The 26,850-nt window shown below is 42.5% G+C and overlaps 1 protein-coding gene and 1 non-coding gene across 5 annotated transcripts in view; both read right to left on the bottom strand.

Moving 5' to 3' along the window:
- Positions 1-26,850, bottom strand: part of ZDHHC15 (zinc finger DHHC-type palmitoyltransferase 15) — an 88,975-nt gene that overhangs the window by 60,761 nt on the left and 1,364 nt on the right. For all 4 annotated transcript variants that reach the window (XM_043973808.1, XM_043973807.1, XM_043973806.1 and 1 more), the window contains exons 2-3: positions 17,269-17,295; positions 2,447-2,541 (exon numbers count right to left, since the gene is read on the bottom strand). In XM_043973808.1, coding sequence (XP_043829743.1) covers positions 2,447-2,541; positions 17,269-17,295 — 122 coding nt within the window. The remainder of the gene's footprint in view (positions 1-2,446; positions 2,542-17,268; positions 17,296-26,850) is intronic.
- On the bottom strand, positions 6,830-6,936 carry LOC122734214. Its single transcript, XR_006354020.1, has one exon. It is a non-coding gene; the product is annotated as a U6 spliceosomal RNA (small nuclear RNA).

Consider the following 26,850-nt stretch of genomic DNA (forward strand, 5'->3'; position numbering starts at 1 on the left):
ATCAAGGCCAGGGGAGGGTGACCAGGATGGTGATGGGACTTGAAATCATGCCATAAAAACACTGGCTATCGGAACTGGGAATGCTTAGCCTAGATTAGAGAACACTTAAGAGGCCCGTGATGGCTATACTCAAATATGTGATGGATGATCACATGGAGGAAGAATTAAGACTTGTTTTGTTTAATCCTACAGACAGGACTAGGAACAATGGGTGGACCAGAGGCAAATCTTGACTACACTTAAGAAAAAAAGGGAAAAAACCCTTCCTAAGACTTAAAGCTGTCCAAAAGTAGAATGTGCCATACTGGAAAGGGATGAGCCGTCTATCACTAGAAATACACAAAAAGAAAAATGTCCTGCATATCAAGAAGCACATTTTCTTTTGATTACAAAGAGGTTCGTTCTAGGAAAATGAAAAATACTTGGAAGTAGATAGAAAAAGTTAGTTTACTTTGTTGTCCTGGGAGAATGAAGGATACAAATGGAAGAACGTCAAAGTTAAGCAAGTTTCAAAGATCCCTCTTTGGTAATCAAAGAAATATAACCAAAGGTATAACTAAGGCATGAGAAGTCACTGCCTTCCTATAAGGTTATGCCAGAGAAGCAGCAGGCTGTCCCCAACTCTGAGTGGCACGAGAAGCCTGTATATGATCTACAGGCTTGCGGCTCAAGGACCGAGGTAGGATTTTGATTTTGCTTGTTTGGAAGAACGCTGGACACTCGTGGGCATTTGGAATCACAGGGTAGGTTACTGTTGGACCTCAAAAATCATTTCATTCAGCTCTCATTTGACAGAAGAGGAAACTAAGGACTGGGGGAAAAGGGAAGGTACTTATCCAAGGTTACAGAGTGAAAGAGGCTTAACAAAGCTGACTAAGAGGAAGGGAACCAGAAGGAGAGAGCAGGTAGCACAGCCCAAGGCCAGCTGCCAAACAGTGAGTCAGTCAATGCATCTGGGGGCCAAACATTTGGAACTATGCTGCACTGTGTTTGGTGCAGGAGGAATGAATGCTTCACTGCTGTTAAAGAGTCCCTGAGGAATTTTCATTCTCTCTTTACTCATCCAAAGTGCTCAAGAGACAGGACTTTAATAGCAGATCTCTGCAATGCGCGTCTCCATCCTGTTATCTTCTCTCCCAAGTCCTCTGAATCTCTGCCAGACTACAAACTTCCTAGATGCTGTGGGGAGAACAGAGATGAAATCAGGAGTCTTCACGGTCTCTTCTTCATATTTACTTGGAGGGAGGCTGGGGGGGCACATGTGCACGAACATGCCTGCTGTGGCCGCACATTCTCCCAAAAGAGAGAGGAAAGGCTTCATCTTGGAAGCCATTGACTGAAGCCATTGTGTAGGGACCCTCTGAGGTGGCTTTCCTTGGGCCACAGATGGAACTTTCTTTGGCTGCTGGAATCAGCAAGTTTTCATAGACTTAGAGCTGAATGGTTTCAGTTGATTGGGTTCAGTTGGAGAGCTGAAAAGGCTGGGTGACAAAAAAAGAACAGACGCATAGTCTGTTCTTGGATTCCCACTAGAAAAGAATGCTACCCTGGTGTGTGTGGCGGTCTGAGGAGGTCTTTCCTGGAGGATGTCCACTTACTGCCAATCCGGGATTCCTTCTGTACACGGCCAAGCTCTCTTTGGCAGTCTGCTTTGTCTGCCCACCTCTACTTGACTTTTCAAAGATTCTGGCACCCTTAGTTGGTATAGCACAGAAAAAGAAAAGTCTTTTGACATCCAGCAAGTGGTCTCTGCCTTAGCCACACCCCCTCCTTCTTGCCCCCTCATAATTGCTCCTCCCCAATGTGGAAACAGCCACATTCAGGACCTTCCAAACTCGAGACTTCCCATTTCCTAGCTGGCTCTTCTTGCCTCAGAAATGGGGGAACCAAGAGCCCTTACTTATAAAATATGGTGGCTACCCTGACCCTAGAGATGCCCTGACACATAGAGTGCAAATGAGTTTCTAAATAAGTATGAGGAAGAGCTCCCCAGCCTACAAAGTCCCTGTGTGAGCTTGGTATAGGAGGCACTGAGTCCTGGGAGGTGGCCTCTCACAAGGTCACCAAGCCTTCTTCTGGCCCAGATGCCCAACGTCCCCGGGGACAGCCCTGCCTCTAGCCCTCTCTGGGCTGTTCTGCAGATATTGGTTCCAGCTTCAGAGGGATGGGCTGGCCTAGTTTGGAGGTGTCAAGGTCTGCTAGAGAGAGACAGAGAAAGAGAATAAATATACATGTATGCATGCATGTGTGTGTGCACGCATGTGTTAGAGACACTCATATCCTTCCCTTGATGCCTTTGCCATTGCCTTCCTGCTTCTCTGGGTGTCTCTGGTTAGCCACATGGCCTGCCCTTGAATATACCAAAAAAAGGGCCTAAGGCTTCCAGCTCTGACTGGTCTGGCTCATTCTTCTTCAAGGCCCTACAGTCCCTTCCCCTTCCACTTACCTTCTGGTGTGGCTGATGTGGGAGAGTGAAGATAGATTTCCAATAGGTCCAGATGAAGAACACGAAGAGGGCATGGTACACTGTGAGGTAGATGACTGAAACAAGAAACACATCAATGCCCACTCTGGGCATCTAGTTCTCACATTTTTAAAAGGAATTTTGTTTAATCACAAGCTTTCTTTACTTTTTACCTTGTTTTTTAAAATTTTTATTTTATTTATTTATTTTTTTAGTGAGGCAATTGGGGTTAAGTGACTTGCCCAGGGTCACACAGCTAGTAAGTGTTATGTGTCTGAGGCTGGATTTGAACTCAGGTACTCCTGATTCCAGGGCCGGTGCTCTATCCACTGCGCCACCTAGCTGCCCCATTTTTACCTTGTTTTAAAAAAAATAGGCCCTTCCATTTCCCCATCTGGCACCCACCCACATCCCCCTTCCTGGGTAGCTCCTCTCTTGTGGGATTCAACTCTCTTTACAGTAGAATTCCCAAGACTTAGGGCTGCTCCAATCTCCTCATTTTAGAAGTGAGAAAAGGGAGGCTCGGTGGAAGGGAAATGACTGGCCCAAGGTCATTCAAGACAGGTAGTGAACATTAGAACTGGTATTAGAACCCACGTCCTTTGCTTCTAAATCCAATGGTTTTTTTCACTACACAACAATGCCTTGACTTGAAGTCAGTTCAACAGGGAGAGGTGACCACCGATGATCCCACACTAGCAAGAGAAACGTAGCCAGACTCCCCAAGGTCTGGAAACAGCAGTAGTCCTTCTCTTCTCCACTGGAGGCTTCACACTGTTGCCCAAGTAACCTTCCTAATGTAATCAAGTAATCTGATGTATCGCTCATTACACCACTCTATTCTAGTATACACTGCCTACCCAATGAAAGAGAAGTTTCTGATCCTTGCTGGATACCCTTCCACCCCCCAGCAAAAGGCTCACTTTTTTGCACACTGCCTAGATTGTCTTTGCAAGGGCCTCATTCTCCTTCATGTACACATTATATCACCCTATTCTGGATCACAGGTTCCTGGGAAGTCAGTCTATGGCATGCCCAGTGGTGAGCCTTTAGCTTTACTGCATGCATTAGGTATGTAATAAATGTTTGTTGAGTTGAATTTGTCTAAATTGAGAAGGACAAGAAGCCAACAACAAAGCCAGCATTCAAACTTGGAATTTCCTGTTCATGCGCTATGAGGTCAAGCTGCTGACTGGAGGGTGCCCACCATACTTCTTCCCAGCTGTGGCTGCTAAGCAGCTGGTGGTTCCCTGATGTTTGTCCACCCCTCTTTTTATTATTTTGTTTGTTTGTTTGTTTTGTGGGGCAATGGGGATTAAGTGACTTGCCCAGGGTCACACAGCTAGTAAGTGTCAAATGTCTGAGGCTGGATTTGAACTCAGGTACTCCTGAATCCAGGGCTGGTGCTTTTATCCACTGCTCCACCTAGCCGCCCCATCCACCACTCTTTTTGGCCCTTTTTATGTAACACAGACAATGCTGCATGGTTAATTATTTGGCATCTGATATGGTCCTATATGAAACAAGAGCCACAGAGAGTTTCTGGTGAGGTTTCAGCTAACTGGAGAAATGAATCAGCTTGTGAAATGTCTTCTGGTGCTGCCACTCCACACAGACATCAGGAGAAAATGGACCAGTGTCCCCTTTAAGCAAGCAGACTGGGTAGAGCTTTTTGCTTCTGGGCTAGTGCTCCTTGGCCATGGGGAATCAGAAGGTAGCCACATGAAAACCAGAGAGAGCCCTTCCAAGTACAGTTTTTTTTTCCAGGCAGGGGAAAGGGGCAGGAAATAGCCCTACCTAGGAAACCTGACCAAAGACACTCCCTTCCCCAACTCTTGGTCAGGCACCATGTGTCCATACCAAGGTGGCATTAGTAACAACTTGAGGATTGGGGCTGAACTAAAGGCTTCTTCATAAGCACCACGGGCCTAACAATTATGGGGGCTTGCTTTCTAAAAATATGTTTTCCAATTATGTGTAAAAACAATTTTTAACATTCATTAAAAATTTTTTGGAGGGGCAGCTAGGTGGCGCAGTGGCTAGAGAACCGGCCCTGGAGTCAGGAGTACCTAAGTTCAAATCCAGCCTCAGACACTTAACACTTACTAGCTGTGTGACCCTGGGCAAGTCACTTAACCCCAACTGCCTCACTAAAAAAAAAAAAAAAATTTTTGAGTTCCAAATTTCTCCCTACCTCCCCTTTCCCCTCACTGACAAGGCAAGCAATCTGACATAGGTTATACATGTGCAATCATGCAAAACATATTTCCATATTAGTCATGTTGTGAAAGGAAACACAGACCAAAAAAACCACACACAAAAATAGAGGAAGTGAAAAAACAGTCGGCTTCAGTCAGCATTCAGACTCCATCAATTCTTTCTCTGGATGTGGAGAGCATTTTTCCTTATGAGTTCTTTGGAGTTGTCTTGGATCTTTGTATTGCTAAGAATAGCCAAGTCATTCATACGTTGGCTATACCTAGTTTCTGCCAAAATGTTTTTCAGTTTTCCCAGCAGTTTTTGTCAAATAACGAGTTCTTGTTCCAAAAGCTTGGGTCTTTGGGTTTGTCAAACACTAGATGACTATGGTCATTTACTACTATGTATTAGATACCTAATTTATTCCACTGAGGTAGCATTCTATTTTTTAGCCAGTGCCAGATTGTTTTGGTGATTACTGCTTTATAATAGTTTGAGATCTGGTACTGCTAAGCCACCTTAAAAAAATCAATTACCTTGATATTCTTGACCTTTCGTTCTCCCAGATGAATTTTGTTATTTTTTCTAGCTGCATAAAATAATTTTTGGTAGTTGGATTGGAATGGTACTGAATAAGTAAATTAATTTAGGTAGAACTGTCCTTTTTATTATGCTTAGCCTACCCATCAGCAATTAATGTTTTTCCAATTGTCCAGGTCTGACTTTATTTCTTTGAAAAGTATTTTGTAATTTTGTTCATCTAGTTCCTGGGTTCATCTTGGCAGGTAGACTCCCAACTATTTTATATTGTCTACAGTTATTTTAAATGGCATTTCTCTTTCTATCTCTTTCTGCTGGACTTTGTGGGTAATATATAAAAATGCTGATGAATGGGGACTTGCTCTTAAAAGACAGCTTTACAATTCAGCAGGAACGAGGCATAGATGAACATCTCAGTCTGTATACCAAGATAAGGTCAAAATGGGTATATGATTTAGGCATAAAGGATGATACCATAAACAAATTAGGTGAGCATGGAATAGTTTATCTGTCAGATCTATGAATAAGGAAAGAAAATGTATGACCAAACAAGAGATAGACAGTATGAAAGAATATAAAATGGATGATTTTGATTACATTAAATTAAAAAAGGTTTTGCAAAAACAAAACCAATGTTCTCAAGATTAGGAGGACAGTAGGAAATTGGGAAAAAAATTTCACAGCAAATTTCTCAGATAAAGGCCTCATTTCTCAGATATATAGAGAACTGAGTCAAATTGATAAGAATCCAAGTCATTCCCCAATTGATAAATGGTCAAAGGATATGAACAGGCAATTTTCAGATGAAGAAATCAAAGCTGTGCTCTAAGCCACTATTGATTAGAGAAATAGAAACTAAAACAAGTCTGAGGTACTACTTCCCATCTATCAGATTGGCTAATATGACAAAAAGGGAAAATGACAAATGTTGGAGAGGATGTGGAAAAATTGGGACACTAATACACTCTTACTGGAGTTGTGAACTGATACAACCATTCTGGAGGACAATTTGGAACTATGCTCAAAGGGTGATAAATTTGTGCATACCCTTTGACCCAGCAATACTGCTACTATGTCTGTATTCCAAAGAGATCCCAAAAAAGGGGAAAAGGAGCTATTTGTACAAAAACTATTTTTAGCAGGTCTTTTTGTGGTGGCAGGGAATTGGGGAATGGCTGAACATGTTGTGGTATATGAATGTAATGGAATACTATGATGAGTAGGATACTTTTAGAAAAACCTGGAGTTACATGAAATGTTGCAAAGTGAAGTGAGCAGAACCCTGGCGAACACTGTACACAATAACAGCAATATTATACAAGGATCAACTGTGAATGACTTAGCTATTCTCAGCAATACAATGATCTAAGAAAATTCTGAAGGACTTGTGATGAAAAATGTGATCCACCTCCATAGAAAGAACCAACAGAGACTGAATGCAGATTGAAGCAGACTATTTTTTACTTTCTTTATTTTCTTTCTGTTTGTTTTTTGTTGTTTGTGGTTTTTTCCCACAACATGACTAATATGGAAATGTTTTGTGTGACCGCACACATATAACCTATATCAAATTGCTTGCTGTTTCAGGGAGAAGAGAGGGAGAGAATTTGGAACTCAAATTTTTTTTAAAATATGGAACGCTTCACTAATTTGCGTGTCATCCTTGCGCAGGGGCCATGCTAATCTTCTCTGTATCATTCCAATTTTAGTATATATGCTGCCGAAGCAAGCACGGAACTCAAAATTAAAAAAAGAAGGTTAAAAATTGTTTTCATATGTCATTGGAAAAATAAACTATTTTTCAAAACATTAAAAAAACAACTGGGGGCAGCTAAGTGGTGCAGTGGATAAAGCACTAGCCCAGGATTCAGGAGGACCTGAGTTCAAATCCAGCCTCAGACACTTGACACTTACTAGCTGTGTGACCCTGGGCAAGTCACTTAACCCCAATTGCCTCACCAAAAAAACAAACAAAAAACCAACAAATGCAACCAATTAAGAGGTAGCTTTAGTCCTTATCGCGGGCCTTGGGGGATGTGAGATAGCAACGGGTGTTGGCAAGGTACAGGAGGCATACCTTGCTAGGCCAGTGGCATGTGGGCTGTAGCCCTGAATACCATGAAGAACCAATGGGCCTTCCCTGGCTACACTGAAGAGGGAGAAAGGTGGCCAGTAATACAACTACACTCGAGTCAGCTCTGTTCAGTTAGAGGTTCCATTCAAAGGTTGTTATTGTGGAAATTCCATTACAAGCCCCTTTGCTGGAAAGGCTATTGCTGGAAACTGTGTTTAGTTGCCAAAAAAGCCCACTATTTTCTGTAGTATCTTTTGTATAAATTGCTGCCTAAAAGCACTGGAAGGGGGTTGGGAGGGTGCAAATGTGCTTTGTAATCACCCTTTCCCATCTGAACAGGCAGAGCAGCTGAAGTTTCAGTAAATGGGAGCAAACCTCCAAGTGCACTTAGCCCACCAACTTTTGAACAAACATAGGAGGTTGGTCAGCTCATCCACTGGCTGATAACCTCTGAGCCCTTCAAGTACCACATACTCTGTGCCCTCCTCTTTCGTGAAGGTCTGCCTGATCTCCACTTTCTCCTTCCCCTCCCTTTAGCTGAAAGGATAATGGAGACCCCCTCCTGCCAAAGGTGGCTCTCTCTGGGAGGGAGAGAGGAACTGACAGACTGGGTGGGTCATGTGAGTCGTCTGCCCAGAGTGAGGGTGTCGTACATCCTGACATTTCCCTTAAATGTTAGGTACACACCTCTAAATAAGCGAGGCAGCCTTTGGAACCCATTATGTGGGCTGTGCAAATTTACACACATCCTTTTAAAACTCCTCATTTCTTCAGCGTGGAGCAGCCCTGGGGGTGAGGAGCTCCACAGGTCTGCTGCTCGCTCCAGAATGCAGGCGCTTCCTATTTATCCTTTGGCCTACACTTTTCCCTTCTAGCAGGCGTTGAGTAGCATCCTCCTGGTCCTGGCATGATGTGTTTGGTCAGCTAAATAAGCGACTCTGGTCCATTTGGAAGTTTACAGTCTTAATTTAAGCAAGTTCCCACCCCAGCCTATCCCCATGGGCTTCATCTCTCCTGTCTCAGATTCTTATGTGGATGGGAACACTAGAGATACTCCGAAATTCATGGCTAGGTGGCGCTGTAGTGGCTAGAGTCCTGGGCCTGGAGTCAGGAAGACCCAAGTTCAAATTCAGCCTCAAACACTAGCTGTGCCACCCTGGGCAAGTCACTTCACCCCTATTCGCCTCAGTTTGCCAATTTGTAAAATGGTAACAATAATAGCACCTACCTCTCAGGGTTGTTATGAAGATCAAACGAAATGACAACTGTAAAGTACTTAGCACAGTGCTTGGTACATAGAAAGAGCTATATAAATGTTAGGTATCATCACTATTATTATTATCGGAGACAAAAATTTAAGAAAGGAGTTGGCAACAAAATCCATGGCCTCAGATCTCTGAACACAAATGCGTAAAGTCTGATGACAAGCCAGGTAAACCAGAGATCCAAAGGGGAGAGAAAAACCGATGAAGAACATCTGAATGGAGATCCATGGAGGCAGTAGCAGGGGCATCATATAGGCATGCAAGGCAAAGGAAGGAAGGGATGAAGAGTTTGGGGAAACAGGTAACAAGCCTGGCACAGAGGCAGACTAGAAGAGTGAGGGGGGAACTTCAGTTATCTGGATCTTGGCGGGCTCCATCAGGTCAGATAATGATTTTAAAGATAATTTCATCTCTCAAAAAAGTGGTGAAAACCACAAAGAGAAATCCTATACTGGAGCTGATTCTCACCAACTGGAGGAAATGACAGGCAGTCTGAGGGGAAATGACTACTTCATCTTACAATGTGTGGGAGGGAAGAGAAGGAATTCCAGGAATACTCTGCCACGTGGCATATACCCTAGATTTGGGGAGAGCAGATTTCAGAGAGTTCATAGAAAAGAGAGGTATGGATTAGAATTCTATAGGGAAAGTCAGCCGATGACCCCAAGGCACCTCCCTGGAGAATTCCAATCATTAACTATTATGATTTGAGTTTGTTCCTTTAGCTAGTTCCAAATCCCCCTAATGGTAAGAATGTTTAGTCCACATGTCTCCAAATTTCCACCTGAATATTTAAGAAAGTTTCTAATGTTTTCCTGAAGTCTAAGTAAACTATATCTATTATAGTTCCCTCATCTGCTAACTGTTAAAAAAGGATACTAGGTTAGTTTGACATGACCTGTCCTTGATAAAACTAGACTAGATCTTTGGGATTATCACTTTCTTTTTCACAAAGCATCTTTTACAACACATTCCAGAATTTTGCGAGGACTCAGAGGGAAGCTCTTTGGCCTGGAGCTTGCAAATTACATTCTCTTCTTTTGTTGAGATTGTGATGTTTGCTCTTTTCCAATCCTATGGGAGATCTCCTGTTCTCCAAGATCTTTTGAAGGTCATGGAGAGTGGCTCAGCAAGCCCATGTGACAGGTTAGTACCTGAGAAGGTAGTTGGTCCATGGATGGGTGAGTTAAACTCATCCATCTCTTACAGTGTCCTTATTTAATCTGGGGTATCAATTTCCTATTAGTCATTAATTGTTCAGTGCTTACCAATCTAAAGACCATTCTCTTTGGCAGAGGAAAAACAAAAATTAAGGACTGAGCAGCTCTAGCTCTTCTCATTCACCTGCATCCTCATTAGGCCCTAGATAACTCCCTTCTTGTTTCTCTTTGGGTCTTCAGAATTTCATTCTTGAGAATTGTTCCATCCCTCATGGGCAATAACTTCCCTTAAAGAATTTTCATCCATGGAAGTCCATCTAGCTATCTTTTCTGTGAAGCCTGTGAAATATGCTCTAGTGAATTCTAAGTGTTTGGTGGACAATTCCCAGCTTTCCTTTCCCATCTGTGGCACAAATTCTAAGATAGATTTCTCCGCAGTGTTCCCATCATTTTTACCCCAGACATCAGTTCCTTCTTTTTGGTGAGAATCAGATCCAGAATGGAATTTCCTCTATTTTTCAAAAGATGAAATTACTAAAGCCTAAAATTAGCTGCTTCACTTTGGGCAAAGATAGAGAGCTCCAGCAGGTGTTTGGAGAAATTGAGTCTTCCATCACTATCATATCCTGTCTTCCCAAATTCCTTATCTATTTCCTCTTTCTCTCAGGGTGGTCCATAGCAGAGGTGTCACTGCTGGCCACATACAGGCCAGCAAAACTCCCAGCATGGATGGGGGAAGTATTTAACAAAATAAATAAAAATACAACATCAATAATGTTAATTTGTGGCTAAGTCAACATGTGGGTAGGGATCTGTTTCAATTTGAGTTTGATACCACCGCTCTATAGTATACTCCAAGACCAATATAGTAAAAGAATAATTCTTTCTGCCCTTGTGTTTGCCACCAGACTTCTCCCCTATTCTCTTGGAATTTTTCTTTTTCTTTTTTCTTTTGGTGAGGCAATTGGGGTTAAGTGACTTGCCCAGGGTCACACAGCTAGTAAGTGTCAAGTGTCTGAGGGCGGATTTGAACTCAGGTCCTCCTGAATCCAGAGCTGGTGCTTTATCCTCTGTGCCACCTAGCTGCCCCTCTCTTGGAATTTTTCACATGAGTATAGCTTCTTAAAATGCAATGTTCCTCTGGCCTCCATCCCTTTTATTGATCCTATTTCTTTTTAGCCATATTGTTCATTTAAAGTTTCACTGGTAGCTTTTGCTCTTACATTGTTTTATTCCAAGGCTTTCCTTGCCAAAAGGACTAGAATCAACGAAAACATCAGTGGAGTCAGACGGATCTGATAACATTCCACACCCACGGTCCCCCGCCTCTTCACAGAAAGGGAAGAGGTGCGTTTTCCTCATCTTTTCTATGTCCTGGTTGGGTTTTGTTTGGTTTTTTTTAAAGCTACCCTTTCAAAGGTACATCCCACTCATGGGTCCCATCTTGGGCCATCTTGAGGCTCAGTGATGTCGATGAGGTCCAATTTACCTTCTTGCTTCTTTCAACATTTTACAAATGTGTGGACAGTGGCTCTTGGTTTTTTGCATTTAATCTCCTAGCTACTTCTGAATGCCTCAACTGCTCTCCTTCTTCCTACATTGTAGTGATTCTCTATGGCCTTTGGTTTGGTACATATGGATTCGGGAGGACTTCCATCTGCCTACCAGAGTTCTAGCTAGGCACACAGTAGGTGCTCATGGGAGCTTCACTGAGGAATAGCATTGCATAGGAGAATGAACAGTATGAGCTGAAAGAATGAGGCTTCATTCCTATTTTGTTCATATCTATGTGACCTTTAAAAAGTTAATTAACCTGTGTGTGTTTCAGGTTCCTCATCTTTAAACAGAAGCCAGAAGTTTGTTTGATTTTCCCCTCTGTACTCTTTCTGGGAGCTGAGCTTATTGGTAAGAAGGCGTCAGAGGGGGTTGCTCTGGCCTCCTCCATAATTGAGGGATCCACGTGACATATTCGTGTGGATACAAAGGGCCAGAGAGATGATTGCTTTGCTCTGGGAGCCCCAGGGGTATGTTTGCTTCTTTTCACCCTATAAATGAACAGAAGGCTGCCTGCTCTCCACTGGTTTGGGACATCCTGTCCTTAGACCTTGTATTACAGGCTCTGGCAGGAACATGATGAGGACCATGCTGAGAGAATGTGGCCGCATCCTCACAGTGGGAGGCACAGTCATCATCATAATAGCTGACATTTACATAAAGCTCACTTATAAAGTACTTTGATGAGTCATATCATTTGTTCCCCATCATCACAGGATCAGAGATAGAGCTTGATAGGCTCCCTCTGACCCAACTCCCTTATTTTTACAGAGGAGGAAACTGAAGCCACCCCAAAAGTTTGAGCCAAGGCCATCCAAGTAGCCTGGCTCAGAGGAGCGATTTGAACCCAGGTCCTGACTCCAAAGCCAGGGCTCTTTGTATAGTGAAGTAGGCAGCACAGATATTACTATTCCCACTTTCCAAATGGGGAAAACTGAGGCTCAGGGTTAAGTGACTTGTCCAGGGTCACAGAGTTAATTGTCAGCCCTAGAACTTAAACCCGGGTCTTTTGATCCTAATTCCAATATGTTTGCTTCCATACCACAGCTGCCTCCCCCCAAAAGAAAATGATACTTTCCATTTCTCTAATACGGCAAGGTTGACAAAAATCTTTATCTACAGCAACCCTGCATGGGAGGTGAAGCGAGTGTTGTTTTGCCCATTTTACAAATGAAGAAACTGAGGTTCCCAGCCTTGAAGGGAGGTGGACATTCATACGATGAACCCTGGCTCTCCCACTAGTGCCTTGAGGCAGCCATTTTACAGGCTCTAGATACCCCTCTTGCCCTCCCCCCAGTGCCACTGTGGCTGCCCCCTCACAATCCCTGAGCTGACAGAGGCATGAGTTCAAAGGGTGGGCATGGGGTCCTATGTCCTAGCCTGACAAAGGAGAACAGGGAAGATAGGCCCCATGATTAGTGTTCTGACTTGACTTCATCCCTCCCCCTGATGTAAAACAAGATTCTCTATGTGGCGCATTTTTTTCCTACTATAGTCATCTGGTCAGAGCCAGTGAATCTGAGCCTAGGAGGTTGCTCGAGTGCCTGGCATACTGGGCTGTGAGGGTCCGGGTTTTAATCCTGGACCATGGTAAGGCCACAGAGATGACCTCTTTGGATCTCAGCAAACCTCTGGATAAAATGGGGCTATGCCTATGTTAGAGCCCCCTCAGAGAGAGAGGAGTCATTAGGGCAGAGACATGCTTCCTGCTTCTTGGAAGAAAGGCATTCCAGGGGCATTCCGCTTGTTAGAGGGAACGAGTATTAACATAGCACCTGCGATGGGAAATGAACAGAGAAAATAACGAATGCCTTTTGCAGGCTGCATGGCTGTGACTTTCTTGAGCTTTGGGGATTGAGGGAAAGGTTATGTGCTCTGAGGCCTTTTGCTCACTCTCGCTGTGAAAGTCACGTGTTTTCTTTGTCTATACTAAGCAAGGTTCCCACGGGCAATAACATACATACAAAATTTGTATTCTGAGAGAGAGCAAAGAAATCACTGGTTCAGTGACTCCCACGATACACAAGATTTGGAGTCAGAGGGACTGTGTTTGAACTCCAGCCCCACCAATCACTGCCAGTGTGACTTTGGGCGAATCATTTAACCTCTCTGGATCTCAGTTTCCTCATCTGTCAAATGGATTTGATTAGATGACCTCCATGTCCTTTCGAGCCTCTGACCTCAAGAAGTCTCTTGACAAGAGCTATGCCCAAACATCCCTGATTGACAAATGAACACTTCTTTGGGAGGAAATGTATAACTTCCCTTGGTAAACTGTTCTGGTGTTGGGAAATCCTTTGTGTTGGCAGAACAGTGAGTGGGACTGGAAAGAGACTAGATTTGGCATCAGAGATCCTGGGTTCAAGATTCAGCTCTGTTGCTTAGTCTCTTCTAAGTTACCTTGGACAAGGCCTTAGTTCTCTCCTTTATATAACCGTGGGGGGGGGTTATTAGATCTTTAGAGACCTTTCTAGCTCCAGAGCCCATAATCCTATGTCTGATGCACAACACTCCTGTTGTGACTGGAAAATTGGAGAATTGGAGAATTCTGGTTTTAGCAAAGGCAGGGGCCTGAGAAATAAGGAGCCAGTGGGAGAAAAAGTAACAGGAGTCATCCCAGTGGTGGCAGCATCTGGTGTGTGTGTGTGTGGGGGGGCCCTCTAATTCCACACACCGGCTGCAAAGAAGCTGGGAAGTAGGACTTTGGAAGGTTCCAGGCTCCAAGGTGGGCCTATCATGGCATTATGGGGCTCAGTTGGATTCATCCAAGGAGCTAAATAAAGCCAGCTCATTAGGCCCCTGAGAAAAGAGCCCTTAGAATTCTTAGGAGGGTTATTAATGCTAATAAAAGGCTGATTGTGGAGAGCTTCCCCTCCATTATTTCATCTGATCCCTCCACAACCCTGCAAAATGATGATGATAATAATAATAATAATAATAACAACAACAACAGGAACAACAGCTCTTGAGTTTACAAAGTGCTTCACACACACATTCTTCTTTGAGTTAGGGAGGGTGAATATTATTGTTGATGAGTAAACTGAGTTGGAAAGGTTTGTGTGACTTGTTCAGCTGGTAACTGGCAGAGCTGAGATGGGGACACCTGCCTACACCACATGCTCCAGGTCTCAGATTAGGGAGTCCAAGTAATAACACCAACAAATGGCATTTGGATAGAACTTTGAGATTTGCTCGGCCCTGTTATACACATAATCTCCCTGGAGTTTTGCAGCAACACTGGGAAGGAACTCTGGGTACTATAGGTATCTTTATTCCCATTTTACAGATGGAAAAAAATGTTGCAGAGGCTAAGTGACTTGCCTGGGGTCACACAGTGAGTAAGTGTTAGAGTCAAGATTTGAACTGAATGCCAACTATAGCATTCAAGTCACTAAACCACTAGTTACTCTCTGGATCTCAATTTCCACATCTTCTAATATTTATTTGAAGAAATTGTTTTCCTATCACGGTTCAAGAGAAGTTGATGAGGACAGAAGGAATGGATGGGGAAAAGTTCTTTCTTGATGGAACTTTATAGTCTTTATCTTGCAAAGAGGATGAAGGGAATTCTTTTGAAGAGGTTTTATTTGTTATTCTGAATGAAGTGAGTGGTGTGGGACTGGGACCTTAGAAGTGAAGTCACTGGCCATTCCACTGAGGTTTTGCAATGATTCTGGTTATGATTGTTGTCACAGCTAAAATATTGTAAATCATTATCTATGCCCTTGTTTTATTAATAATTTTATTGATGGTATATTGTAATTTCAGTAACTTTAATATTTATCTGATCCTAGCAGATTAAGGGATTTAACACAGAGTTGAGTAATTTCTACCGTTTATTAAATAAATAGTATTCTGTGAACTAGTGGAGGCTCTAAGCTGAATTGGTCAATTGAGATATTGACATTTTATTTTATTAATTAATGAGGAAATATACAAACATTAATTAATGAAGAAATATGCAAACAAATGAGGAAATATACAAATGGACTGCAACCATTTGTCCTCTTGATCACCCTGGAGCTCAGAATGATAAAATTCAATATGGGAATGAGTCAAGTCTGAGGGGCTAAAGCTAGGATTTTATGTTAAACACCTGACTTATATTGGATTCTGTCTCCTAGGTTTGGTCAAGTGCATATGAGAATAGGAGGCAAGAGCCTGGAACCTGAGATTCAGGCTATAACTTGCTCTAAGATAATAGGCAAGTCTTTACCTCTCTATGGCTTGCTGATCTATAAAATGGGAGTAGTCAAAGGCTGAGATGTTGATTCACCCAGGAAAGTGATTTATGACAAGGGGATTATGTAGATTAGTGATTAACTAAGAAATGATTCTCAAACACAGGTGGACTACATAAAGGCATATATGGCTTAGTGGTAAAATAGTGTGAGGATCCCTAAGACATGTTTTTATTTATTAATTTAATTTTTTTTTTGCAGGGTAATGGGGGTTAAGCGACTTGCCCAGGGTCACACAGCTAGTAAGCGTCAAGTGTCTGAGGTCAGATTTGAACTCAGGTCCTCCTGAATCCAGGGCAGGTGCTTTATCCACTGTGCCACCTAGCCGCCCCCCTAAGACATGCTTTTAGAAATGGAAAACTGGAGGGGGAAAGGGACCCACATGTACAAAAATATTTATAGCTGCTCTTTTTGTTGTAGCAAGGAATTGGAAGTTGAGGGGGTGCCCATCAATTGGGGAATGGCTGGACAAGCTGTGGTATATGAATACGATGGAATACTATTGTGTTGTAAGAAATGATGAGCAGGAAGAGTTCAGAGAAACCTGGAGGGTCTTACATGAGCTGATGATGAGTGAGATGAGCAGAACCAGAAGAACATTGTACACAGTATCATCAACATTGAGTGTTGACCTACTGTGATGGACTATATTCTTCTCACCAATGCAATGGTACAGAAGAGTTCCAGGGAACTCATGATAGAAGAGGATCTCCAAATCCAGGGGAAAAAAAAGAAAGAAAGAACTGTGGAGTATAGATGCTGATTGAACCATATTATTTCTTTTGTTTTGGGTGCTGTTGTTTTTTTTTTCTATTTTGAGGTTTTGCATCACTGCTCTGATTTTTTCTCTTGTAACAGGATTAATGCAGAAATAGGATTAATGTTATTATGTGTATATATATGTGTGTGTATATATCTATATCTATATCTATATGTATAGAGATATATAGATATAACCTATATCAGATTACCTGCTGTCTAGGGGAGGGGGGGAGGGAGGGGAGGGGGGGAGGGAGGGGAGGGAGAAAAATCTGAAATTGTAAAGCTTGTATAAACAAAAGTTGAGAACTATCTTTACATGTAACGGAAAAAATAAAATACCTTATACATTAAAAAACAAAAAAAAGAAATGGAAAACTGGGATGTTATGATCAGAGGGGCAGCAAGATTTTCATCCTGCCTGCCTAGTCATGGGCAGGGGATGAGCTGAAATTCAGATACTTGCTTCATGATTGGAGAGGGGGAGAGGGGCAGAGAGGGAGAGGGGGAGAGGGGGAGACAGAGAGAGGGAGACACAGAGAGAGAGACAGAGAGAGAGAGACAGAGAGAGAGACAGAGAGAGAGAGAGAGAGACAGAGAGAGAGAGAGAGAGACAGAGAGACAGAGAGAGACAGAGATAGAGAAAGACAGAGACAGAGACAGTTTTTTTGGGGTGTGAAGAGCTGCTTAGAGCAGTACTGATGGCTGCAGGGAAAGATGGGATTCTGGTTTATCAGGTGGACATTTTGGAGCTACCCTCTGGTGAGGTGTTGGTGGTTGTCCATCTGGTGCAAAGGAGTTGCTTCATGACCTCTAGAACTACCCTCCCCCCAAAAAAGAGTTTTTTCTCAGGTAGGGTCCTTGTCACTAATAAGCTCAAACTTCTCCTAGCTACTCAAGTATATCATGGGTAAGTTGCTCAATTTATAGGATGATTAATAGTCAATTCATTCTTACATGGAAAGAGAAAGCATATATGGTCTGACCAAAGCGGTTTATATAATCTTCTTACCTTTTTCTACTGTGCTGGCCACAGTCACTGTGAAAAGAAAGAGAAAAAAGAGTGTTATTTAAGTAGCTTTTTATCCAAATGCCTGTCATTAGTTTAATCTTTAAAGGAGAACTGGGAATCTGCCAGCCTACTTGAATGAAGCAGGGTAAGGATCATCTACCAATAGTCTTCCTTCCTTCTCATGATTGAGAATCTTCATTCATTCATTCATTCATTCATTCATTCATTCATTCATTCATTCATTCATTCATTTATTCAACCAACACATCCTGGTATTCCATGTTTTAAACAAGCAAAAGAGGTGGTTATGTGAAAATCTGAACCAAAGGGGAGCAATGACTTCAATCTTTCAAGGATTTGTGATTTCCCTGACATGGGGACACCTTCCATTGATGGCAGATCAAACATGAGGCCTACAGGTCACAAGCAACACCTGGAGTAGACTGTGGCAAAACAGATTCAAATGTAATTGATAAATGCTTAACAGACTAAATGAAAATACAGTAAAATATTGATAATGTTAATATGTGGTTTTCTAAGTCAGCATGCGGCTGTCAGGGATCCTTGTGTAGTGTCCTCCTTTCTATTTGAGTCTGACACCACTGTCTTAATGGATTGATTACCGAGATGCTGTGGGGAAAAACTCATTCCCAGTGGCCAAGTCACTGGTGCTGAGTCTCTGCCAGCTAAACTGGGTTAGGCTAGGCCTATGATGCTAGATTCTGTCTGTCATGGGGCCCCTGGAGGGCCTAGAAGCCTTTTGGGCCCAGCTGCACCTGCCAGAGCTTGTGCTCTCCTGGTATAGATGTGGAGAACTTGGACTGCCCTAAGGAAGCACCAGGAGGCACCAGGGGAGGATTTCCATGAGGGTACCAGGACAATTCACCTGTGCTTATTCACATGCCTGAACGCTTCATTGCTGGGTTACTTTAAATAGCAAGCTAGATGGCTCTCTGATATACCTGAAGTCTGAATTAATTTCCAGAACAACTTTTCAGGAATGTAGCTATGACATCAAGGGAGGCACACCTGTTTTTGTTCCTCACCGCCTCAGTGCTCTGTGCTGGACTCCATGCTGAGGGACAGCCTGGTGTCCTGGACAGATGCCTGCTCTTGAAATTAGCAAGAGTTGGGTATGAGTTCCACTCTGCCATATCCTGAGATTCATAAATCTAAAGCAAAGGGACCTCACAGGCCCTCTAGTCTACCCTCTTTATTTGACAAAGGAGGAAACTGAGGTCAAGGGAGGGAACAGTCAAAGGTGGGACTTGCTCTAAGGCCATGACAGAGGAATCATTGATGAGATGGAAGGGGGACCCCAAACTGTATTCCATGGAGTAGTCTGAACTGTGACCTTAGAAACTAGGCCAATGGCCAACATTTATGGGTGCCAATAACAGCAATGAACTCCCGACAGGAAAGGGAACAGTGTTCTAGAGCTTTCTCCTTGAGCAAGTTACCTGGCTTCTCCCTACCCTCACATCCAGGTCTTTTTTTGGAGCATCATTTTTGAAAAGACCCTATAAAACTTGCCTGCCAACCAACCCATGTACCCTCATGGCCAGCCCTGGGAATGCCCAGCTTGGCAGGACTTGGTTAAAACTGTCCTCCCTGCCTTTGCCCTCCTTCCCGATGATGTCTTCTCTCTTTTTCCAAGACACCTGCCTAAAGGCTGATACCAGCTGCTTGATTTTGCTTCCCCCCACCCAGTGGAGAGGGAGGAAGCAGGAAACTGGGATGGGCCCGCCTGGGGTTGCACTCATTTGTCCTGGCCATTGGCATCTGTTTTGTTTGCTCCTTTCAAAGTCTTCCCAAGATGGGGACTTTTTCTGAAGGAGCATCGATGAACATGTGTCACATCATGATGACCACAGTTTGGGGGATTGGGCAGGGAAGTTCCCCAATCAACTTGATGAAGCAAGAGGGTGGGAAGCCTTTGCTTGGGACTTTTGATTGAATTTTCCTAGGAGGATATTAACCCACCAGGTGGTCCCTCATGGAGGAAGGTTCCCAGTGCTTAGGGATAAATGGGTTGGCTCAGACTACTGTGGGACAGACTTTCGTGGGAGCAGTTCTCTCCCCTCACTGCCCTGTAAAAGGAAGTTTTCAATGGCAGATTTGGGCTTTTTTCCTTCTCTGAGGATAAGGCACAGCCTGGCAAAACAAAGACCTAGACCTAGGTGCTGAGACCAGGTGCTGACTTTCTTCTCCCTCAGGAGCCACTGACTGCCTTGGGGCAGAGGCACATGACCCAAGAAGAGCATTCCTGGACCTCAAGTCCCTATTATCAAAGTTATGTGGACAGCGCAGGCCTCTCTAATAGCCCCAAGCATCTTTCCCTTCTGGGGTAGGCTGATCCCATCACCACAGGGTGGTGTTATGAAGCTGGGAGGGGGTGTTATAGAGCCTTGGGGAAAAGTGGAACTTGTTTGTTTGTCCTCCATTTTCAAAGAGGACCGTGACATCAGGGTGGTGTCATGACTTGCACTGAATTGGACTGAAGTGAGGCAGGGCTGTGCAAGGTCACCAACCTCACTCTCTCCTCCAGAGCCATCTGGGTCCAGTGGCAAGATACATACAGACAGACATATTTTGCATATATACATGTATGTATGTATATATGTATATGTGTGTATACATAAATCAGGACGACTGGAGATGGCCCCAGATGTTTAAGGCAATTGGGGTTAAGTGATTTGCCCAGGATTACACAGCTAGTGTCTGAAGTGAGATTTGAACTCAGGTCCTCCTGACTTCAGGGCCACTACTCTATCCACTGTGTTACCTAGCTGCCCGGTAGGGCTCGCTAAAGACAGAGAGAGAGAAGAACTGTATTGATTGTTTAGGGACTACTGAGTCCTTTATATTGTCTTTTCAGTATCTATGGGTTTGAGTAAAGGTTGGCCTGTCCCCAATATATATATATTACAATACTAAGTGCTTGTACAAGCTACATTTAAATTATACTCTGATACTTCCCAGAAGCAACTCTGGGTGTTGGCAACAGCGAAAAAGATGGCTGTTTGGGAGGGGGTGAGTTAGGGAGGGAAGCTTCCAAGATTGGACTCAGTTTGTCGAAGCCCAGAGGCTGGGCATATCTTCTTCCACCCAGTGTCACAAAGTATTCTGCTAATAAGCAAGCACTAATTTCTCTTTTTGCCTTTTTCTTTTTAATTATGGGTGTTCTGGCTACAGAACACCTTGCCTATTTGTCAAAGCCCTAACAGTGAGGAAAGGGACAATCTGGTACTTGGAACATGCCAGGATGAACCTGAAGCAAAATAACATTGCCTTGCAAAACTCCATTATTTGGAACTGCGTGTCTCAAAGAAAAAATGTTCCATTTCCAAAAGGTTGTGGTGTTTCACTTGATGTTTCTGCTTTTCCTCCCCCTTTTTAACTAATGCCTTTTACAGAGTGGGGCAGAGGTTAAAAATATAATTCGTGCATTACAAATGCTTTTAAAAATGAAAAAGTTACAAGACTCATTCTAAACTTTTTATAAAATGGATCCTTTATCACTAGTGTCTTGGCTAAGTGTACACTTAAGACATTCTGTAGGTAACTCTCCAAGCATGATGACAGTCTGATATGGTGAGTTCTATAATTACTCAACCTCTCTGGTCCTTCAAATTTCAGCTTGCTTTTAGTGATTTAGAAAATTGAGGATACTTTCCAGGGTCTTTTGCACACTCCCCTTTTCTATTACCTACTTGCAGATTCTTTGGAGAAAATGATCTGGAAGAATAGATGTCTGTCAATTAAGACTTTGCATGAAAGAAAACAGGTATTAGAACCCAAACATTACCTTGTGATGCCCCACCTCCCCCTAAATGGATGTGCTAAGTCTGTCCCAGATGAGCAATAGAGGATTCAGGAGGGTTCACAAGAAGCAGAGGAGGTGATTTTGGCTCGATACAAGGAAAACTGCCTAACAATCTGAGCAATCCAAAAGTAGAATGGGCAACCTTGGAAGGTATCATTGGTTATCTTCAAGGCTAAGCTGGGATTCTCACTCAGGTATAGCTTGTGCCTGAGTTCCCTTTCCACTATGAGTCTATCCTGGAGGTATGGGTATGGAAGACTGAGGTTGGATAAGGGATGATCACTAATCCTCAGAACACTCAGGGTACAAGACAAAAAAGGCTTTTGGGAAGAGGAATGACAGAAAGAGCAACAAAACCCAGAAGCCATTGATTCTACTACGAGGCCTATAACCTAGAGAGATCAAAGAAAGAAGAAAAGGTCCTTCAGTCTACTTTAACACTTGTTTTGAAAATGTGGATTTGCTCCAAGGAGACTGATATATTAGGGAAAAAAATCAGAGCATAATGTGAATCTGGTGGGCCACTTTATAATCACTTATAAGCTGTGACCCCTTTCTCATGCATTCTACCAACAAACTTGAAGTCTTTTTTAAAGTAAAGGGCCATCTTTATTGCCTATATATCATCTGATGCAGTAAGACCTGCGGGCAGAGGTGGTCTGCACCCACTGAGGCTGCCCCCTCACCTGGGACCATCAATTTTGGCAGTCAGGTTCTGTGGGAATTGGAGCACAGGCTGAGCAGCAGCTCAAGCTCCCTATTTATTGTGGCATAGACTCTATTTATTGTAGCATTTATGTGTTTCCTAACCATTTAACATGTATAACACTCTGCTACCATTTTAACCCTAAAGCCAGGATTTCTATTGTGTTTTTTTTTGTTTTGTTTTTTAGTGAGGCAATTGGGTTTAAGTGATTTGCCCAGGGTCACACAGCTAGTAAGTGTTAAGTGTCTGAGGCCGGATTTGAACTCAGGTACTCCTGAATCCAGGGCCGGTGCTCTATCCACTGCGCCACCTAGCCGCCGATTTCTATTGTTTTTAATATGTCACTGATGAAGTTTTTCAGTGTTGTGTCCCTAACTACATTTTCCCCAATAAGTCCTGTGGTTTTCTTGGTGCAATTTTGCACAGTGAAGGGCTTTTTGGGAACACATATTTGCATTATAACAGAATTGACTATATATGTACAAAGATATTTACGGCAGCTCTTTTTGTAGTGGCAAAAAATGAAAACAGTGGGTCCCCATAAATTGGAGAAGGGCTAAACAAATTATGATATATAAATGTAATAATAATGATATTATGTTGTAAGAAATAAACGGTTTTAGAGAGACCTAGGAAGATTTATATGAACTGATGCAGAATGAAGTGAGCCAGAACCCAGAGAACAATGTAAACTATAATATCAATACTGTAAAAATGAACAGTTTTGAAAAGACTTAAGAACTCCAATCAAAATAAAGATCAACCAGGATTCCAAAGGACTGATGCTCAAGAATGCTAGCCAACACTGAAGAGAGAAGTGATGGGGACTCAAATGCAGAATGAGAAAGGCATTTTTCTCCATGAACAATATGGCAATTTGTTTTGCTTGACTATGCATATTTGTTCTGAGGGTTTTCCTTTTCTTTTTTCCCTCAGGATATGTATATGTATAGGGGTGCGGAGGAGGGAGAAAAAATACATGTATGATAACTGAGAAAACTAAAATTTAATAAAAAATAAAACAAGATTGCTCACTTACAATTCAGAGCTCTCTCTTAACCTTCTTACTTTCTGTGAGTGAGGTTGGTTTTTACAATAGGTTTGAGGCAATTCAACTTTTTACAAAAGATAACCAATTTGAAAAGTAGTAGGTCACGGTGTGTCAAACTAGAAAGAGTGCCAGAGTTTGGATACAGTTGTAACTCTGGCACTTCCTTGGTTGTGTGATCTTGGGCAAGTCTCAACCGCTTTGAGCCTCAGTTATCTGATCTGAAAAAAGGGAATAATTAATTACACTTGCACTAAACATCCCACAAAGTTGTTGTGAGAGAAATATTTTTCAATCCTTAGAGGGCTCTATTCATGTGAGCTACTATGAATAATAATGATCATGACTGTGATGATGTAGCCCTTCTTCCTTGCCCTGGACTATCCCTTAAGCTTTACTGGAAGGAAAAGGTAGCTGAGTTCTTTCTGACTGTCTCTGATTGACCCAAATTGGCCAAGCACACCCTCCCTTACCACCTCCAGGACCTTCTGGAGGGCCAGTGGGAATGGCTCCCAACTCCAGCATACAGCAGCTCAACTACTCGGCCTGGAGGCAGCTCCCAAACCTGTTTTACATACAGCACAAGCAATGATTCACACTCACAAGTTCTACAGCTGCAGAAACTTGTTTCTTAGAAAATCTTCTCTGGTTCTCGGCTCCAGAGGTGCTTCCCATTTTTCCTGACGAACTCACGTAATCAGTGCCCTTTCTCATCAAATAATTCTGGGTTCTGAGTAGGATTACACCCCAGCTCTTTTATTTCTTCTTTCAATACAGACACTGTAGCTCTCCGCCCTCCTCCAAAAGCCAAAAATAATTATTCCTGTGCCCAACAGGATCCCGTTAATTCTCTGTAATCACAGCCCACACTCCAATAGCGCTTTCAGGTTTACAAAACGCTTTGCTAACCACAACCCTTATGATAATGGCAATGCTAGTATTGTTGCCTCAATTTTACAGAGGAGGAGAATGGGGTCCAAAAAGTGGCTGCAACTAGCCCATGGTTATGCAGCTAGGACAAGTCCATTGGGATTTGAATCCAAAGTCTCTCAATTCCAAGACCCTGACTCTGCATGTACCTTTTCACCCTGCAGGAAGGAAGGAGGTCAGCCCAGGCAGAGGTAAAAACAATTCTCAATGGATCACTCCTGCTTTCAGCTGGGTAACAGCATTAGGGATAATACATTAGAGCCTACCCTTAGAGAGCACAGGGCTCCCTCATCTTACTCCTTTCTAACAAAATCAATCCAAGACATGCTTGTTTTATCTTGTTTCACAACAACTAGGTGGTCTGTATGGGAAAAAACCCTTTTCATATTGCAATATGAAACAACTGCAACATATTGCAACAGGCAGTAGTGGATGGAATATGGTCCTGGGGTTTGGGTCATCAGGATTCTAGTCTCAGCTCTGCTCCTTTACTGGCCATTCATTTCTCCTCCCTGGGCCTCCATTTTCTCCTCTGCCAAGTAAAGGGCTTGGATTAGATTGTCTGAAAGGTCTCCTCCAGATCTAGAATATTGCTATTCTTGATGAGTTCAAATCACCAAGTCCAAAGGAAGCATACCCCAAGCTATTGGGAGGACTGGTGGATGTCAATGCTGACACTGACAACGGTCAGTCATGTTTGAAAGATCATGGAGAGGGGCAGCTAGATGGTGCAGTGGATAAGGCACTAGTCCTGGATTCAGAAGGACCTGAGTTCAGATCTGATCTCAGACACTTGACACTGACTAGCTGTGTGACCCTGGGCAAGTCACTTAACCCGCATTGCCCTGCAAAAAAAAGAGAAAGATCATGGAGAGGTGCACTAGGCCAGCAAGAGAGGGGTAAATGCCCTGATTTTCAAAAAGGGGTAAAGAGGGGCAGCTAGGTGGTGCAGTGGATAGAGCACTGACCCTGGAGTCAGGAGGACCTGAGTTCAAATCTGGCCTCGGATACTTAACACTTACTAGCTGTGTGACCCTAGGCAAGTCACTTAACCCCAATTGCCTCACCAAAAAAAAACAACCCCCAAAAAGGGGTAAAGAGAAGTCTGAAAACTGTAGCCTATTGAGTTTGTTTGTGATTTCTGGCAAAGTTTTTATTAATGTATTTATAGATGAAGCAATAGGCAAACAGATTTTGAGGTAGCTGAATGACTGGACCAAAAAATGATTATGAATAATTTCATTTCAATCTGGAAGGAAGAAAGCTTCTAGTAGAGTTCCCCAGAGATCAGTGCTTGACCCTGTGCTAACCTTTTAATCAATGACTTGGATCAGGGCACAGGTGACATGCTTATCAAATTTAAAGATATTACACAGCTGGGAGGGAGAAATAACAGAATAATAGATGATAGAGGATCATGGCAGGCTAGAACATTGTGCTGTGTCTAATAAAGTAAAATGTAATAGGAATAAAGGTTAATTCCACCATCTGAGTTAAAAAAAAGTCAATTTCTTTCTTGTACAAAATGACAAATATGGTAATGTTTTACATAATCATACACGTACAACCCATATATGATTGCTGCCTTGGGGAGGGGAGAGGGGAGGGAGGGAAAGAGGGATAAAAATTGGAACCCAAAACTATAAATAAAAATGTTTATTATTAAAAAAAGGTCAACTTCACAAGTACAAGATGGGGGAAGCTGGGCTAGATAGCAGTTCCTCTTAGGGATTTTCATAGGCTGTGAGATCAACATGAATTTACAGTGTGATATGGCCCTAAAAAAAGGTACTATGATCTTAGGCTACATTAAGAATATATGAATGAATGAACATATGAAAAAGTTATCAAGCACTTAAGTGTCTGAGGCCGATTTGAACTCAGGTCCTCCTGAATCCAGGGTCACTGCTCTATCCACTGTGCCACCTAGCTGCCCCTGTATTTGTTTTTAAAAGGGTTTTCTGGTCACATATGCTTTGCACTACATGGCCTCTGAGGTCTCTTTCAATTCTGAGACTGTGATTCCATCTTGGTTTTATGTTTAAAGGGGGGGGGAGGTTTCTTTGCAATGTCCACTCAAATCACAAACCCCCCAAATTCTAAAAGACCTTACACAACTACCTCGATGTGTTAATGGTCCTTAGACAGAATGTTGACAGCATAATAGCAGTCCAGATTTCTAGACTCTTAATTTTTTCATTCAAAGGCAGAAATGATAGTCTGAATATAGAAAATCTCTCCCGTTACTGCATAGCCTTGATTAAACCCTCAATTTCAGCACTGAGATGGAAACCAAACTTATTTTATGCCTGACAAAGGCAATTGATTGGATTGATTTCTTTAAGAGCTCTTTTTGCATTTTCCATAATGTTTCTAAAAAGGAGCTTAGTTCCTTACACCAATCAAATTTGCAAAAATGGTGGGAGATGGAGAGAATCATGTTAGAGGGGCTGCTGGAAGACAGGCACATGAATGCACTATGGGTATGAGCTGTGAACTGGTTCAATGATTCTGGAAAACAATTTGCTATTTCACAAGAAAGGCCACAAAACAGTTCTTGCTCTTTGATACCATGATCCTACTATTGGGTTTATTACCCCAATAAAGTCAATGATAGAGAGAAAGGTCTCACACATACCAAAATATTAATAGCAACACTATTTGTAATAGCAAGAGACTGGAAACAAATCATATGCCCAATGATCAGGGAATGGATGAACAAATTACAGTATATAAATGAATGAAAAGCACGAAGCATTTATTTAAGTGCTTTCCATGTGCCAATAGATAGGAATATAATTGAATATTACTGTGCTATCAGGAACAGTAAATATGAAGAGCTCCAAAGAAAACATGAAAAGACCTGTATGAACTAATGCAGAATAAAAAAAAAAAAAAGCAAAACCAAGAGAACAATATACACGTTTACAATAATGTAAATCAAGAGGTATCAAACACGTAGCCCAGGCAAGTCCAGAGTGCAATGAGAACTAGATTAAAATGTAACCGGGAAATATTTAACAAAATAAATACAAACACAATAGAGCACACATAATATTAATATATGGTTTT

Source organism: Dromiciops gliroides, chromosome X, assembly GCF_019393635.1.
Source record: "Dromiciops gliroides isolate mDroGli1 chromosome X, mDroGli1.pri, whole genome shotgun sequence".
NCBI classification, from domain to species: domain Eukaryota; kingdom Metazoa; phylum Chordata; class Mammalia; order Microbiotheria; family Microbiotheriidae; genus Dromiciops; species Dromiciops gliroides.